The 16,104-nt window shown below is 38.5% G+C and overlaps 1 protein-coding gene and 1 pseudogene across 1 annotated transcript in view; one reads left to right on the top strand and one right to left on the bottom strand.

Annotated features, from left to right (window-relative positions):
• MRPL1 (mitochondrial ribosomal protein L1) overlaps nucleotides 1–16,104 on the bottom strand; it is a 96,448-nt gene that overhangs the window by 1,676 nt on the left and 78,668 nt on the right. Inside the window, exon 8 of the mRNA XM_003923932.4 lies at nucleotides 2,752–2,833. Within this exon, the coding sequence (XP_003923981.1) occupies nucleotides 2,752–2,833 (82 nt within the window). The remainder of the gene's footprint in view (nucleotides 1–2,751; nucleotides 2,834–16,104) is intronic.
• On the top strand, nucleotides 1,616–2,477 carry LOC104650715 (G-protein-signaling modulator 3 pseudogene; annotated as a pseudogene).

Here is a 16,104-nt window from a genome sequence, read left to right as displayed (position 1 = left end):
GCCGGGCACAGTGGTTCATGCCTGTAATCCCAGCACTTTGGGAGGCCAAGGTGGGTGGATCACCTGAGGTCAGAGTTTGTCACCACCCTGGCCAACATGGTAAGACCCCATCTCTACTAAAAATACAAAAATTAGCCAGCATGGTGGCAGACACCTGTAATCCCAGCTACTCAGGAAGCTGAGGCAGGAGAATCACTTGAACCTGGGAGGTGGAGGTTGCAGTGAGCTAACATCACACCACTGCATTCCAGCGTGGGTGACAGAGCAAGACTCCATCTCAAAAAAATAAAATAAAATGGCAAAAAGAGAATCCAAATATTTAAACATGCTAAGGGGCTTTATTTGAAATAGCAAAAAGAGAATAACAACATTTTGAGGATTTGCTGCCCATCATCTACTCCTACTATTGTCTTGGAGGATGTTGTACTAAAATCAAAGTTCTCTGTGGAATGTAAGAATCCATACATGGGAGATTAAGGAGGGCTAACATTAGGAGAAATACCTAATATAGATGACAGGGGGATGGATGCAGCAAATCACCATGGCACGTGTATACCTATGTAACAAACCTGCATGTTCTGTACATGTACCCCAGAACTTGAAGTATAATGAAAGAAAGAAGAGAAAGAGAAAGAGCGAGAGAGAGAGAGAGAGAGACAGAGAGAGAGACAAAGAGAAAGAAAAAGAAAGAAAGAAAGAAAAGAAAGAAAGAAAGAAAGAAAGAAAGAAAGAAAGAAAGAAAGAAAGAAAGAAAGAAAAAGAAAGAAAGAAAGAAAAGAAAGAAAGAAAATCCATACATATACAATTATTTAGAAGTATGGCCATATTTAGGACAAGAGAATTAACAAGTGTGGTATTTATTCATCAATATGGTTAACTCTCAAAGAAAGTGAAAAATAGCTTAAGATTGTGCTTTAATTATAAACTTGGTTATCAAACTAAACCTGATAAATTCTTATTATGGTAAGCCTACAAATGAACAGTCAATTGAGTATAATGGACCCTTGCTTGGCTTCAACCATCCACACGTGAAATTTGTCTGCGGAAGGAACCTGAAGAACACACAATGCAATGATAAAGGAACTGGACCAGCTGGTGTTCTAGCCTACTACAAAACTTCCGAACCTCGATTGAGTTGAGTGATTCTCTATGAATCTACTCATTTATAAGTGACTCTCATGACACAATAAAATGATCTTCTTTCTTTCCTGTAATAAATAAGATTAAGAAAACCAATTGCTAGTGCCAATGACAAAGTGAATGATCTGGCTTCAAAATGCCATTTTAGAAATAATTCTGGTCCCTAACATCACTGTAAGTTTAAAGCAGTTACAGTTTTCTTTCAAACTTTGTTACATTTGTTAGTAGTAATAATGTAGGAATCTACAAAGGTTTCAGGGTGCATTTCTTATTAATGCTAGAGAAATCCTTTGGATAATTAAATTTTATTTTATTTATGTAATCCCTGGAAATATAAAACATGCATGTTAACTTGATGTTTTATTTAATATTTTACATTTTGCTATTATACTTGCATGTTAACTTGATTATTTTCTTCATATTTCACATTTTTTAAAGTATCATAGGGTCGGTAGCTAGTTCCTGTGTTGACAGAGCAGAAGAGGAGTTTCTCCCCTCCAGGGAATGGAGGCTGAGAGACCACAGGAAGAAGAGGATGGTGAGAAGGACCCCCCTCAGGATGAGCAAGGCTGGCCCCCTCCAAATTCCACCACTCGGCCTTGGCGATCTGCTCCTCCATCCCCTCCTCCTCCACGGACCCATAACACAGACTGAGCTCCTTCTGGACCCGGTAGCTGAAGCCCAGTCCCGCCGCCTAGAGGAGCAGAGGGCCACCCTCCACGCCCCCCAAGACCCCCCAATCCTAGCCCCTGCCCCACCCCGTCCTCTTGAGGACAGAGAACAGCTCTACAGCACCATCCTGAGTCACCAGTGCCAGCGGATGGAAGCCCAGTGGTCAGAGCCTCCCCTCCCCCCAGGGGGGCAGGAGCTCCTGGAGTTGCTGCTGAGAGTTCAGGGTGGGGGTCGAATGGAGGAGCAAAGGTCCCAGCCCCCGACACACACCTGCTGAGACTTGAGTCCCAGCCAGCCCTTCCTCACCCGGGGCTCAAAGCTGGGCAGACCATTACATGCCCTCAATTCTTACGTGGCAGGGGTACCAGAGACTGAAAGACCCAGCACAAATCTCAATATTCATCGCCCACATTACCTTCCCTGGGAACTAGACTGGGTGAAAGTCCTCAAACTCTGGGAACAGGCAAGGTGGAATGGTGATTTTAACTCCCTCCCCAAGTCCTTGGGAGCTTGAGGCAGGAAGGGCGACCCCAGGCACCTATCTCAAGGAGTGGCTGGGAGTCTTCCCTGACTTGTGGTGACACCACCTATTTGTCAAGCTACTAGGCAAGGTCTGAGGGTTCAGGCCTCCACCTGAGAGGTTATAACCTGAGAGACAGTTCCACCCTCCCCCTTAGTAAGAATGGAAGGTAGATGGGCACCTGAGAGATGAAGCCTATTAAGACTATTCTCCCAGTCCCACCACCAGCAGCCCCCATCCCTGAGACTGAGGGGTTTACAGGCTGTGAATGGACCTTTAGCCCTGCCCACCCTCCCTCCCCACTGCTGCTCTGAGTCTGTCTGATGTTTTGATTGCGTGAATAAATGTAATTCCCCTCTGGAAAAAAAAAAAAAGTATCATAGGGTCATAGGGAAGTCTACCCTCAGCAAACCACTTACCGAAACTCAGCGGTCTGTGCCTACAAACTTCATTAATAACTGCTTGCAGATTGGCAGCTATCTGGTCACTTGACATATCCAACTGAAAGAAAAGAATACATGTAACATTAATGATTAGAAAGCGAGAAGATAATACAGTTATTCTAGACTATTTCTCAAATACTCAACCAATGCAAATTATCCATTAAGTGACCCTACTGTGAAAGGGAAAAACCTCTATAGTTCTTTGTTTCAAATGCCACATTTACATGTCTTCACATGTCAAGATTTAATAGACTTATGGAACACATTACAACAAATTGAAGTGGAAGATTTTCCACTTTAGAGTCCTTGACTTCCAAGTAATTTCCCCAAAGCATATCTTGGAGCAGAATACATCATTCCCTACACCCACCCCCCAAAGGAAACAATGATATTTTCCCTTGAAGTCTGTCAGTTTAAAGGAAAGTAAGAAAATGTTTAGAAATTAATGTTTTCATGAGTCCAAAATAAAATTGCTTGCTACACGCATTCAGACAATACATCTCACATGAGACAATTTCAAGATACTGTCTAACACTGTAATTTTTCAAACAGTCTATGTAATAATGATTACCTTGTCATTAAATAGTAAGTAAATATACAATGAATGAGTCGTATTCATAAAACTCCTAAACCCAACTTATACTCTTGAAAAGTCTTTGTGCTTATTATTCAAATACAATGACTCTTATTTTTCCTAAATATTCCAGTTAAAATCTGCTATATTACATTCAAATGTTTACAAGATTTTGCACTGTGCCAAATTAATCAGTTTCTTAAAATTCATGGCCGGGCACGGTGGCTCACACCTTTAATTCCAGCACTTTGGGAGACGGAGGTGGGAGGATCACCTGAGGTCAGGAGTTTGAGACCAGCCTGGACAACATGGTGAAACACCGTCTCTACTAAAAATATATAAATTAGCCAGCTGTGGTGGTGGATGACTGTAATCCAAGCTAGCTGGGAGGCTGAGACAGAAGAATCATTTCAACGCAGGAAGCAGAGGTTACAGTGAGCTGAGATCCCACTACTGCACTCCAGCCTGAGTGACAAGAGCAAAATTCTGTCTAAACACACACACACACACACACACACACACACACACACAATTATAGTAGCTTAGTGGGCAAAAATCATATAGTACAACAGTTGAAGTCAAACAAGATTTCTGTTTTCCAAAGTCTCTGAGAGCACTGTGAGAAATGTGCCCCACATAAGCATAAAGAGAATTCCTCCTAAAAAAAATTATTTTAGCAACCTCAAACAGCATTGATTCAACACCCACTTGGGCATCATGCAGTACCAAATCCTAAATGAGAAAGGCTGAATTCTCATTTAGGAATTCCTCTCATTACTGGAGGAATTCTCACTTTACGCCAATCCGTAAGTAGAAGTTCTGAAAGGAAGTAAAATGAAAGCAATGCATAGTCTACCTTAAGTCCATAGACCATACAGACTTTAATTTGCATTGAAGCAAGTAGCTCACTGGCAGAGAAGGTACCTTAAATGTTTTATGTTGAAAAATTAAAAAGAAAAGGCTAAAGGCATCAGCATGTGTCCCTGCCTTCAACTCCCTCTTAATTCTCCACTTTACCTCAAATTGTCCTTCTTTCTATTATAAACTGAAGTAACCATCACAGCTCTAATGAGTTCTACACCCCTTGCTAAAGACCTATTCCTACTTTAAATTTGGAAAAGAGATAAAGGAAAAGCAAGGTTTCCAACCTATCTTTTTAAACAGTTACGAGCTATATTGATATATTATATACATTAAACTTCTCAGATTTTTGTAACTATACTCCTGCAGCTTTATGTTGCCATTCCTATAGTAAGCTAAAATGACAATGTATGTTTCAAAAATATAAAACAATTACGTTCCCTGCAACTTTCATTATTAGGATGCCCTCAATGATTTTATCAATTTAAGTTTAAAAAAAACACACACACACACAAATGTTTTAAAACACAGTTTAAGGCCAGGTGCGGTGGCTCACACCTGTAATCCCAGCATTTTGGGAGGCTGAGACAGGCAGATCACGAGATCAGAAGATAGAGACCAGCCTAGCCAACACAGTGAAACCCCATCTCTACCCAAAATACAAAATTTAGCTGGGTGTGGTGGTGGGCACCTGTAATCCCAGCTACTCAGGAGGCTGAGGCAAGAGAATCTCTTTAACCTGGGAGGTGAAGGTTGCAGTGAGCCAAGATTGCACCACTGCACTCCAGCCTGGGTAACAGAGTGAGATTTCATTTCAAAAAAAATAAATAAATAAATATAAACATAGTTTATGCTTTTGCCCAAATTTTAGAATCTTTATTATATGGTACTGTGCCCTCTACTGAATTTTAAAATATATGTATAGCCATAATACTTTTTATTTTAGATACTGTACAAAATTATGAAAATGTTACATATCTCATAGGCATTACTGTGATTATTTAATTGGCTAGCGATGACAAGATAGATAGCTGTGTACAAAAATAAAATGTAAGTGTGCCTCAGTTGTATCAAAACTCACAAAGGAAATTCATTTGGGCTGATAATGATCTAGAGAGCTCAGGAAAGCAACACTTGCAAGGTTTGCTGCCTCCTCCTCAGTCTGCACTTCTGATAGTACTTTCCCATGCAACCACATTTTATTTAACATAAGGAAGCAGGATGACTATTTTGAGGAGAGACTATTATCCATTAGATTACCAATAGCACAGCATATGACTTGGCACAGCAAGGGGAAAAAAAACAGGGATGGGGTTGATCTTGAAGGGGAGACAGGACTATGTTAAGCACCATATTTGTGCTAGTGCACTTGTGTGTATTTGAATATGTAACAGTCACAATACTATCTATATTTAACTAAAGTGAATATCTACTGTAAGACAAAACAGTTATTCCTTATCCTGGAGCATACATGTTTTAAAACAAACAAACAAAAAACAAATAACATCACTTTATTGAATCCTACTTTCTGCTTAACATCCCTTATTATATCGGAAACGATTCCCTAAGCAGACTAGGTGGAAGACTTCTACAAAAGATGTCAGGGTAATGGCTCAGTGGATCCAGGTAAACTTTATGTCTCTAACTCTGTTTAACTGACATATTCCCCTTTTTGTGTAATTCCTAATCTTTTTATTCAATAACTTTCTTATCATTATGAGAAAACTAAAAATCAGTGGTTCTTAATTCTCCCCCCTTTTTTTTCCTGTCCCCTTGAGAGGTACATGTCATAATTCATCTCAGGACAAAATGTAATCACAAGCATGTCCAAGCCAGTAATTCTTAAACATTTTTAGGTCATTGAATCTTGCTACAGAAAAAAATGCACATAAAGAACTTAGTCTGTACTACTAGGGTCTTCACAGATTCTCTGATTTAAAAGAAAGGGGATAAAAGAAGAAAGATTCCTGGGCAAAGTGTCTGAGTTAAAAAGGATCCCTGGGCCACACTTTGAGAACCACTAATACAGAAGTTAGTCTGTTCAAAATATTTTGGAGGACTAAGAATTACAGTGTAAATAAAGGACTTTTACAATCTTACAGAAGACAGAACTGAAAAAAAAAAAAAAGCAAAGTACACATACATGATTTTTATACAATCACATGTTCCTTCTAAAGTGGCAGCTTCTATTACTAGAAATGTTCCAACAGTCTCTAGATGACTAATCACCTTTGAATGAAAACTGCAGAGAGGACCGCAGCTTTGAATAAGCAATAGTTAGACCACTTGTCTTCCAAAATCCCTTCCAAATGTAATATTCTAAGACTATATAAAGTGTGACTTGGCAAAGGGCTTTTGAAGATGGGCCAAAACTCATAATTTCCATGACTCCAAACAGTCTAAACCAAGAAAAGAATGATTATCTATATGTCTCCTATGCAACATAAAGTAGTAGTAATAATAATGACAATAATTGATGGTGTAGCTCTGTTTATTGGGTACTTACTCTGCGCCAGGCTCTAAGTGTTCACACAGATATTCTTATTCATTTCTCCCAAGACCTTATGAGATAGGTGCTATTATTATCCTTTATTTACACTTATAAACTGAGACTCAGAAAACTCTGTAACTTATTCATGGGCATACACATGGTAAGGAGTGGCCCAGTAACTATGTCTGAGCACTTAAGACAAACAAACCCCACTTCCACCACCTTACTAGCTTATGACTCTGGACAAAGCTATTACAAGTTGGTGATTTTTTTTGCTTTGAGACAGAGTCTTACTCTGTTGTCACCCAGGCTGGAGTAAAATGGCACAATCTCAGCTCACTGCAACCTCTGCCACCTGAATTCAAGAGATTCTCTTGCCTCAGCCTCCCAAGTGGCTGGGATTGCAGTACCCGCCACCATGCCCAGCTAATTTTTGTATTTTTAGTAGAGACAGGGTTTCACCATGTTGGCCAGGCTGGTCTTGAACTCCTGACCTCAGGTGATCCGCCCACCTCGGCCTCCCAAAGTGAAGTTGCTCATCTTTATATAAGGAAAAAGAAGTATCAGTTGTCTGAAAAACACAAATGAGCATGTTGTATACTAAGGGGAGAAAAAAAGGGAAACTTAAGTGAAACACTAAAAGAGTATATATTTAAGAGGGAAAAATAAGAATTTTTCTCTCTGCCTAATGAATCCTTTATTACCTTCCTAATTTTTAGATGTTAACACATACAATTTAGCAACATTTACTAAGCCCCACTCTGTCAAGCAACACAGGGAACCAGGAACAGAAAGATGAATAAGGTACAAACTTTGCCCTTAAGGAGATTACAAGCTAGACACTAAAACACAACTGATTGATAAGGAAGGCTTTACTTATACCAAAGAAGGTGATATCTAAGCTGAGTCTTAAAGGATGAAGAATTTCAAAGGACAAAGAGGATCTTCTAGGCAGAGGGACCAGCATCAGGTAATGAGACAAAGGTGGATCAGGAAAACCCACAGACCCTTTGAAGGAAGTGGATTGCTCTGGCAGTCCCCAGAGACAGCTGAAAAACTGCTGCTATCCATGGCTGAGAGACCTGAAGACAGTTCGCATCAGAGTACTCTATGCAGACATGCCCCAGTATCAGCCCGGAGCCTGGTAACTCTGCTGGGTGGCCAGATCCAGAAGAGAAATAATAATCACTACAGTTTGGATCTCAGGAAGTCCCATCCCTAGGGGATGGAGGAGAGCACTACATCGAGGGAGCGCCCAGTGGTACAAAAAATCTGAACAGCAGTGCTTGAGCTTCAGAACATGTCTCTGACACACTCTGCCCAAATAAGAAGGAACCAGAAAAACAACTGTGGTAATATGACAAAATGAAGGTTCTTAAACAGCTCCCAAAAGATCACACACAGCTTATCAGCAAAGGACTACAATGAATCTAAATCAAGAAGAAATCCCTGAATTGCCAGAAAAAGAATTCAGAAGGTTGATTATTAAGCTAATCAAGGGAGGCACCAGAGAAAGGTGAAGTCTAACTTAATGAAATCAAAACAGTAATAGAAGATATGAAGGGACAAATCTTCAGTGAACTAGGCAGCATAAATAAAATCATCACAGCTTCTGGAAATAAAAGACACACTTTGAGAAATGCAAAATGTACTGGAAAGTCTCAACAACAGAATCAAACAAGCAGAATAAAGAACTTCACAGTTTGAAGAGAAGATTTTTGAATTAACTCAATCCACAAATATAAAGAAAAGAGAATCAAAATAAATAAAGCCTCCAAGAAGTTGGGATTATGTTAAATCATTAAAATTAAGAGTAATTGGTATTCCTGAGGAAGAAGAGAAATCTGAAATTTTGAAAAACATATTTGAGGGAATAATCGAGGAAAACTTACCAGCTTTGCTAGAGATATAAATACAAAGCAGCTCAAAGAACGTCTGTGAAATTTATCACAAAAAGATCATTGCCTAGGCACACAGTCACAGGTTATCCAAAGTCAAGATGAAAGGATCTTAAAAGCTGTGAAGAAAAAGCTCAGGTAACCTATAAAGGAAAATCTATCAGATTAACAGCAGATTTCTCTGCAGAAACCCTACAAGCTAGAAGAGATTAGGGCCCCATCTTCAGCCTCCTTAAAAAAAAAAAAAAAAAATAGGTCAATAATTTTGTATCCAGTGAAACTAAGCTTCTTATAAATGAAGGAAAGATACAGTCTTTTTCAGACAAATGCTGACAAAATTTGCCACCACCAAACCAGCACTAGAAGAACTGCTAAAAAGAGCTCTAAATCTTGAAACAAATCCTTGAAATACACCAAAACAGAACTACCTTAAAACATAAATCTCACCGGACCTATAAAACAAAAACATGGGATGATCAAAGATGGCCAACTAGGAACATTCCTATACACCAATAACAGACTTAAAGAGAGCCAAATCAAGAACGAACTGCCATTCACAATTGCTACAAAGAGAATAAAACACCTAGGAATACAACTAACAAGGAACATAAAGGACCTCTTCAAGGAGAACTATAAACCACTACTCAACAAAATAAGAGAGGACACGAACAGATGGAGAAACATTCCATGCTCATGGTTAGGAAGAATCAATATCATGAAAATGGCCCTACTGCCCAAAGTAATTTACAGATTCAACACTATCCTCATCAAGCTACCAATGACCTTCTTCACAGAACTCGAAACAAAACACCTTAAACTTCATATGGAACCGAAAGAGAGCCCACATAACCAGGTCAATTCTAAGCAAAAAAAAACAAAGCAGGAGGCATCACACTACCGGACTTCAAACTATACTACAAGGCTACAGTAATCAAAACAGCATAGTACTGATACCAAAACAGAGATATAGACCAATGGAACAGAACAGAGCCCTCAAAGGCAACAGAACATATCTACAACCATCTGGCCTGACAAAAACAAGCAATGGGGAAAGGATTCCCTGTTTAATAAATGGTGTTGGGAAAACTGGCTAGCCACGTGCAGAGGGCAGAAACTGGACCCCTTCCTGACACCTTACACTAAAATTAACTCCAGATGGATTAAAGACATAAACATAAGACCTAACACCATAAAAATCCTAGAAGAAAATCTAGGCAAAACCATTCAGGACATAGGTGTAGGCAAGGATTTCATGACCAAAACACCAAAAGCACTGGCGACAAAAGCCAAAAGAGACAAATGGGACCTAATCAAACTTCACAGCTTCTGCATGGCAAAACAAACAGTCATTAGAGTGAATCAGCAACCAACAGAATGGGAAAAAATTTTTGGAATCTACCCATCTGACAAAGGGCTGATATCCAGAATCTACAAAGAACTAAAAGAAATTTACAAGAAAAAACAAGCCCATTCAAAAGTGGGTGAAGGATATAACAGACACTTTACAAAAGAAGACATACATGAGGCAAACAAACACATGAAAAAATACTCATCATCACTGGTCATCAGAGAAATGCAAATCAAAACTACATTGAGATACCATCTCACACCAGTTAGAATGGCGATCATTAAAAAATCTGGAGACAACAGATGCTGGAGAGGATGCGGAGAAATAGGAACACTTTTACACTATTGGTAGGAGTGTAAATTAGTTCAACCATTGTGGAAGACAGTGTGGTGATTCCTCAAGGACCTAGAAATAGAAATTCCTTTTGACCCAGCAATACCATTACTGGATATATATCCAAAAGATTATAAATTGTTCTACTATAAAGACACATGCACACAAATGCTCACTGCAGCACTGTTTACAATAGCAAAGACCTGGAACCAACCCAAATGCCCATCGATGATAGACTGGACAGCGAAAATGTGGCACATATACACCATGGAATATTATGCAGCCATCAAAAACGATGCATTTGTGTCCTCTGTAGAGACATGGATGAATCTGGAAACCATCATTCTCAGGAAACTGACGCAAGAGCAGAAAATCAAACACTGCATGTTCTCACTCATAGGTGGGTGTTGAGCAATGAGAACACATGGACACAGGGAGGGGAGCACTACACACTGGGGTCTGTGGGGGGGAAACAGGGGAAGGACGGTTGGGGGTGGGGAGTTGGGGAGGGATAGCAGCGGGAGAAATGCCAGATATAGGTGAAGGGGAGGAAGGCAGCAAATCACACTGCCACATGTGTACCTATGTAACAATCTCGCATGTTCTTCACATGTACCCCAAAACCTAAAATGCAATTTAAAAAAAATAAATTTTTCAAAAAGTATCTGTCAACACAATGAATAGAACAGTACCTCACATCTCAATACCAATGTTGAATGTAAGTGGCCTAAATGCTTAAAAGATATGGAATAGCAGAATGGTTAAGGATTAACCAACCAAGTATCTACCATCTTCAAGAGACTAACTAACACACAAGGACTCAAGTCAACTTAAGTAAAGGGGTGGGAAAAAAATATTCCATGCAATGGACACCAAAAGTGAACAGGAGTAGCTATTCTTATATCAGGCAAAACAAACTTTAAAGCAAAAGCAGTTTTAAAAAAAGATATTATATTTTGACATTACAAAATGACAAAAAAAACTTGTCCAACAGGAAAATATTATAATCCTAAATACATATGCACCAACGCTAGAGCTCCCAAATTGATAAAACAATTACTACTAAACCTAAGAAATAAGGTAGACAGCGACATAATAATAGTGGGAGATTTCAATACTCCACTGACAGCATTAGACAGGTCATCAAGATAGAAAGTCAACAAAGAAACAATGGATTTTAAATATACCCTGTATCAAATGAACTTAACAGATATTTACACAACATTCTACTCAACAACTGCAGAATATACACTCCATTCATCAGCACATGGAACATTCTCCAAGATAAACCATGTGACAGGCCACAAAGCACGTCTCAATAAATTTAAGAAAACTGAAATTATATCAAATACTCTCTCAGATCACAGTGGAATAAAAGTGGAAGTCAACTCCAAAAAGAACCCTCAAAACCATGGAAATTAAACAACGTGCTCCTCAATGATCATTGGGCTAATATAAAATCAAGATTAAAATTAAAAAATTCTTTGAACTGAATGATAATAGTGACAAAACCTATCAAAACCTCTGGGGTTCAGCAAAGGCAGTGCTAAGAAAAGGTTCGTAGCCTTAAATGTCTACACTGAAAAAATCTTAAAGAGCACAGACAATCTAAGGTCATACCTCAAAGAACTAGAGAAACAAGAAGAAACCAAACCCAAACCCAGCAGAAGAAAAGAAATGATCGATCAGAGCCGAACTAAATGCAGTGGAAACAAACAAAAATACAAAAGATAAATGAAACAAAAGGCTGGCTCTTTGAAAAGATAAATAAAATTGATAGACTATTAGTGAGATTAACCAAGGAAAGAAAGGAAAAAAATCCAAATAAGCTCAATTAGAAATGAAATGGGAGATATTACAACTGATACCACAGAAATATAAAAGATCATTCAGGGCTACTCTGACACCTTTACACACATAGAAAACCTAGAGGAAATGGATAAATTCCTGGAAATATACAACCCTCCTAGATTAAACCAGGAAGACACAGAAACTCTGAACAGACCAATAACAAGCAGTGATATTGAAATGATTTAAAAAAAAAAAAACTCTGCCAACAAAAAATACCAGAACAAGATGATGAATTCACAGCTGAATTCTATCAGACATTCAAAGAAGAACTGGTACCAATCCTGCTGACACTATTCTACAAGATAGAGAAATAGGAACTCTTCCCCTAAATTGTTCTATGAAGCCAATATCACCCTAATACCAAAACCAGGAAAGAACATAACACAAAAAGAAAACTACAGATCAATATTTCTGATAAATATTGATGCAAAAAAAATTTTTTTGAGACAGAGTTTTGCTCTTTTTGCCCAGGCTGGAGTGCAATGGCACAATCTCAGCTCACTGCAACCTCTGCCTCCTGGGTTCAAGCGATTCTCCTGCCTCAGCCTCCCAAGTAGCTGGGATTACAGGTATGTGCCACCATGCCCAGCTAATTTTGTATTTTTAGTAGACACGGGGGTTTCACTATGTTGGTCAGGCTGGTCTTGAACTCCTGACCTCAGGTGATCCACCCACCTCGGCCTCCCAAAGTGCTGGGATTATAGGTATGAGCCATCGCTCCCAGCCTATAGATGCAAAAATCCTTCACAAAATACCAGCTAACCAAATATATCAAAAAGATAATCCACTATGATCAAGTGGGTTTCATACCAGGATGTGGGGATGATTTAACATACGCAAGTCAAATGTGATATACCACATAAACAGAATTAAAAACAAAAATCACTTGATCATTTCAATAGATGCAAAAACCTTCTGACAAAAGCCAGCATCACTTAATGACTAAAATCCTTAGCAAAATCAGCATAGATGAGATATACCTTAATGTGATAAAAACCATGATGACAAACCCACAGCCAAGATAACACTGAATGGGGAAAAGCTGAAAGCATTTCCCCTAAGAACTGGAACAAGACAGGGATGTGCACTCTCACCACTTTTATTCAACATTGTACTGGATGTCCTAGCCAGAGCAATCAGACAAGAGAAAGAAATAAAGGGCATTGAAATCAATAAAGAGGAAATCAAATTGTCACCATTTGCTAATGATAGGATCATATACCTTAAAAACCCTGAAGACTCCTCTAAAATGCTCCTAGAACTGATAAATGAATTCAGCAAGGTTTCAAGATACAAAATTAATGTACACAAATCAGTACCTCTGCTATACACTAACAGTCAAGCTGAGAATCAAGTCAAGAACTCAACCTCCTTTACAATAGTTGCAAAAAATAAAATACTCAGGAATATGCCCAACCAAGGAGGTAAAAGACCTCTACAAGGAAAACTAAAAAACACTACTGAAAGAAATCATAGACAACACACACAAATAGAAACATATACGATGCTCATGGATAGGCAGAATTAATATTGTGAAAATGACCATACTGTCAAAAGCAATATACAAATTCAGTGAAATTCCTCTCAAAACATCACCATCATTCTTCACAGAACTAGAAAAAAAAATCATAAAATTTTAATGAAACCAAAATGAGCCCAATTAGCCAAAGCAAGCCTAAGCAAAAAGAACAAATCTGGAGGCATCAGATTACCTGACTTCAAACCATGCTATAAGGCCATAGTCATCAAAACAGCATGGAACTGGCATAAAAACAGGCACATAGACCAATAGAACAGAATAGAGAACCCACAAGTAAACCCAAATACTTATAGCCAACTCATCTTTGACAAAGCAAACGAAAACATAAAGTCAGGAAAGGATACTCAATTCAACAAACATGCTAGGATAATTGACTAGCTACATGTAGGAGAATTAAACTGGATCCTCATTTCTCACCTTATACAAAAATCAACTCAAGATGGATCAAGGACTTAAATTTAAGACCTGAAACTATAAAAATTCTAGAAGATGACATCAGAAAAACCTTTCTAGACATTGGCTTAGGCAATGACTTCATGTCCAAAAACCCAAAAGCAAATGCAACAAAAACAAAGATAAATAGATGGGACTTAATTAAACGATAAAAAGCTTCTGCACAGCAGAAGAAACAATTAGCAGAGTAAACAGACAACCCACAGAGTGGGAGAAAATCTTTGCAATCTATACATCAGACAAAGGACTAACATCTAGAATCTATAAGAAACTCAAAGAAATCAGGAAGAAAAAAACAAACAATCCCAACAAAAAGTGGGCTAAGGACATGGAGAGACAATTCTCAAAAGAAGATACACAAATGGCTAACAAACATATGAAAAAAACAACATCACAAAAGATCAAAAAAACACAAATCAAAACCACAATGTGCTATCATCTTACTCCTACAAGAATAGCCATAATCAAAAAAATCAAAAAATAATAGATGTTGGCATGGACGTGATGAAAAGGGAACACTCTTATACTGCTGGTGGGAATGTAAACCACTAATAGTACAACCACTATGGAAAACAGAGTGTAGATTCCTTAAAAATTAAAGTAGAACTATCATTTGATCCAGCAATTCCACTACTGGGTTTCTGCCAGAAGAAAAGAGTCATTAAAAGAAAATGATACTTGCACATGCATGTTTATAGCAGCACAATTCACAATTGCAAAAACATGGAACCATTCCAAATGCCCATCAATCAACAAGTGGATTAAGAAATTGTGTTATATATATATACCATAATTCTGTTGTATTCCATGGTGTGTATGTGTGTGTGTGTGTGTGTGTGTGTGTGTGTATACACATATTCCATATATACATACACACACCATGGAATACAACTCAGCTATAAAAAGGATTGAAATAATGGCATTCACAGCAACCTGGATGGAATTGGAGACTATTATTCTAAGTGAAGTAACTCAGGAATAGAAAAACAAACATTGCATGTTCTCACTCATAAGAGGGAGATAAGCTATGAGGATGCAAAGGCTTAAGAATGATATAGTGGAATCTGGGAAATCAGGGAAAAGGGTGGGAGTGGAGTGAGGGATAAAAGGCTACACACTGGGTACAGTGTACACTGCTTGGGTGATGGGTGCATCAAAATCTCAGAAATCACCACTAAAGAACTTATTCATGTAACCAAACGCCACCTGTTCGTCAAAAACATATTGAAATAAACAAATAAAAATGTTTTTTTGTAGGTATTTACAAACTCAAATGCCTACAGTGGTCAAAGTAGAAAACACGTACAAGTGAGGAGGACTGGGTTTCGGTGCATATGCTTATACCACGTGTGTGATACAGGTTGTGCAGAGGTGGAGAGCAACTACACCAAGGTGGCAGAGTTGCTACACCAAGGGTTAACAGACTGAGGGCTGTGGGGCCAATGTCATCAGAACTGATTTATCAGGAACAGCTAAAAATCTGGATTTCTATGTGATACTATCCAGTTTTTAAATGCTGATCCAATAAGACAAAACAGACCACCACCACTAATTGGGTCCAACAAAGTAAGACTAGAGGCCAAATTCAGCCTGCAAGCTGCCATTTGTAACTGGTCTTCCTGTTGCACAACTGAAAACAGCAGGAAATACTGAATTTGAACCTGAGGTAGTGATCTGAAACTAGGTGGCAAGGTGATTTAAAGGTAAAGATCTTAGGAAATACCCTGTCAGCAGTGAGAAGCCATTTAATGTTTCTAAACAGATAAATGGTGTATCTGATCTATGTTTTAGAAAGAATTCTAGAAGAAGAGTATGAAACAGGAATTGGCATACTTTCTTTGTAAATGGTAAGGCAGTAAATATTTTACGCTTTGCAGGCCAAATGGCCTCTGTCACAATTCTTCCATTTTGGCTCTTCTGGTGCAAAAGAAATCATAGACAATACATAAATGAGCACAGCTGTATTCTAACAAAACTTTA

The sequence above is a fragment of the Saimiri boliviensis genome, chromosome 3 (genome assembly GCF_048565385.1).
Source record: "Saimiri boliviensis isolate mSaiBol1 chromosome 3, mSaiBol1.pri, whole genome shotgun sequence".
Classification (NCBI taxonomy): domain Eukaryota; kingdom Metazoa; phylum Chordata; class Mammalia; order Primates; family Cebidae; genus Saimiri; species Saimiri boliviensis.
This window is presented reverse-complemented; position numbering and strand designations above follow the sequence as displayed.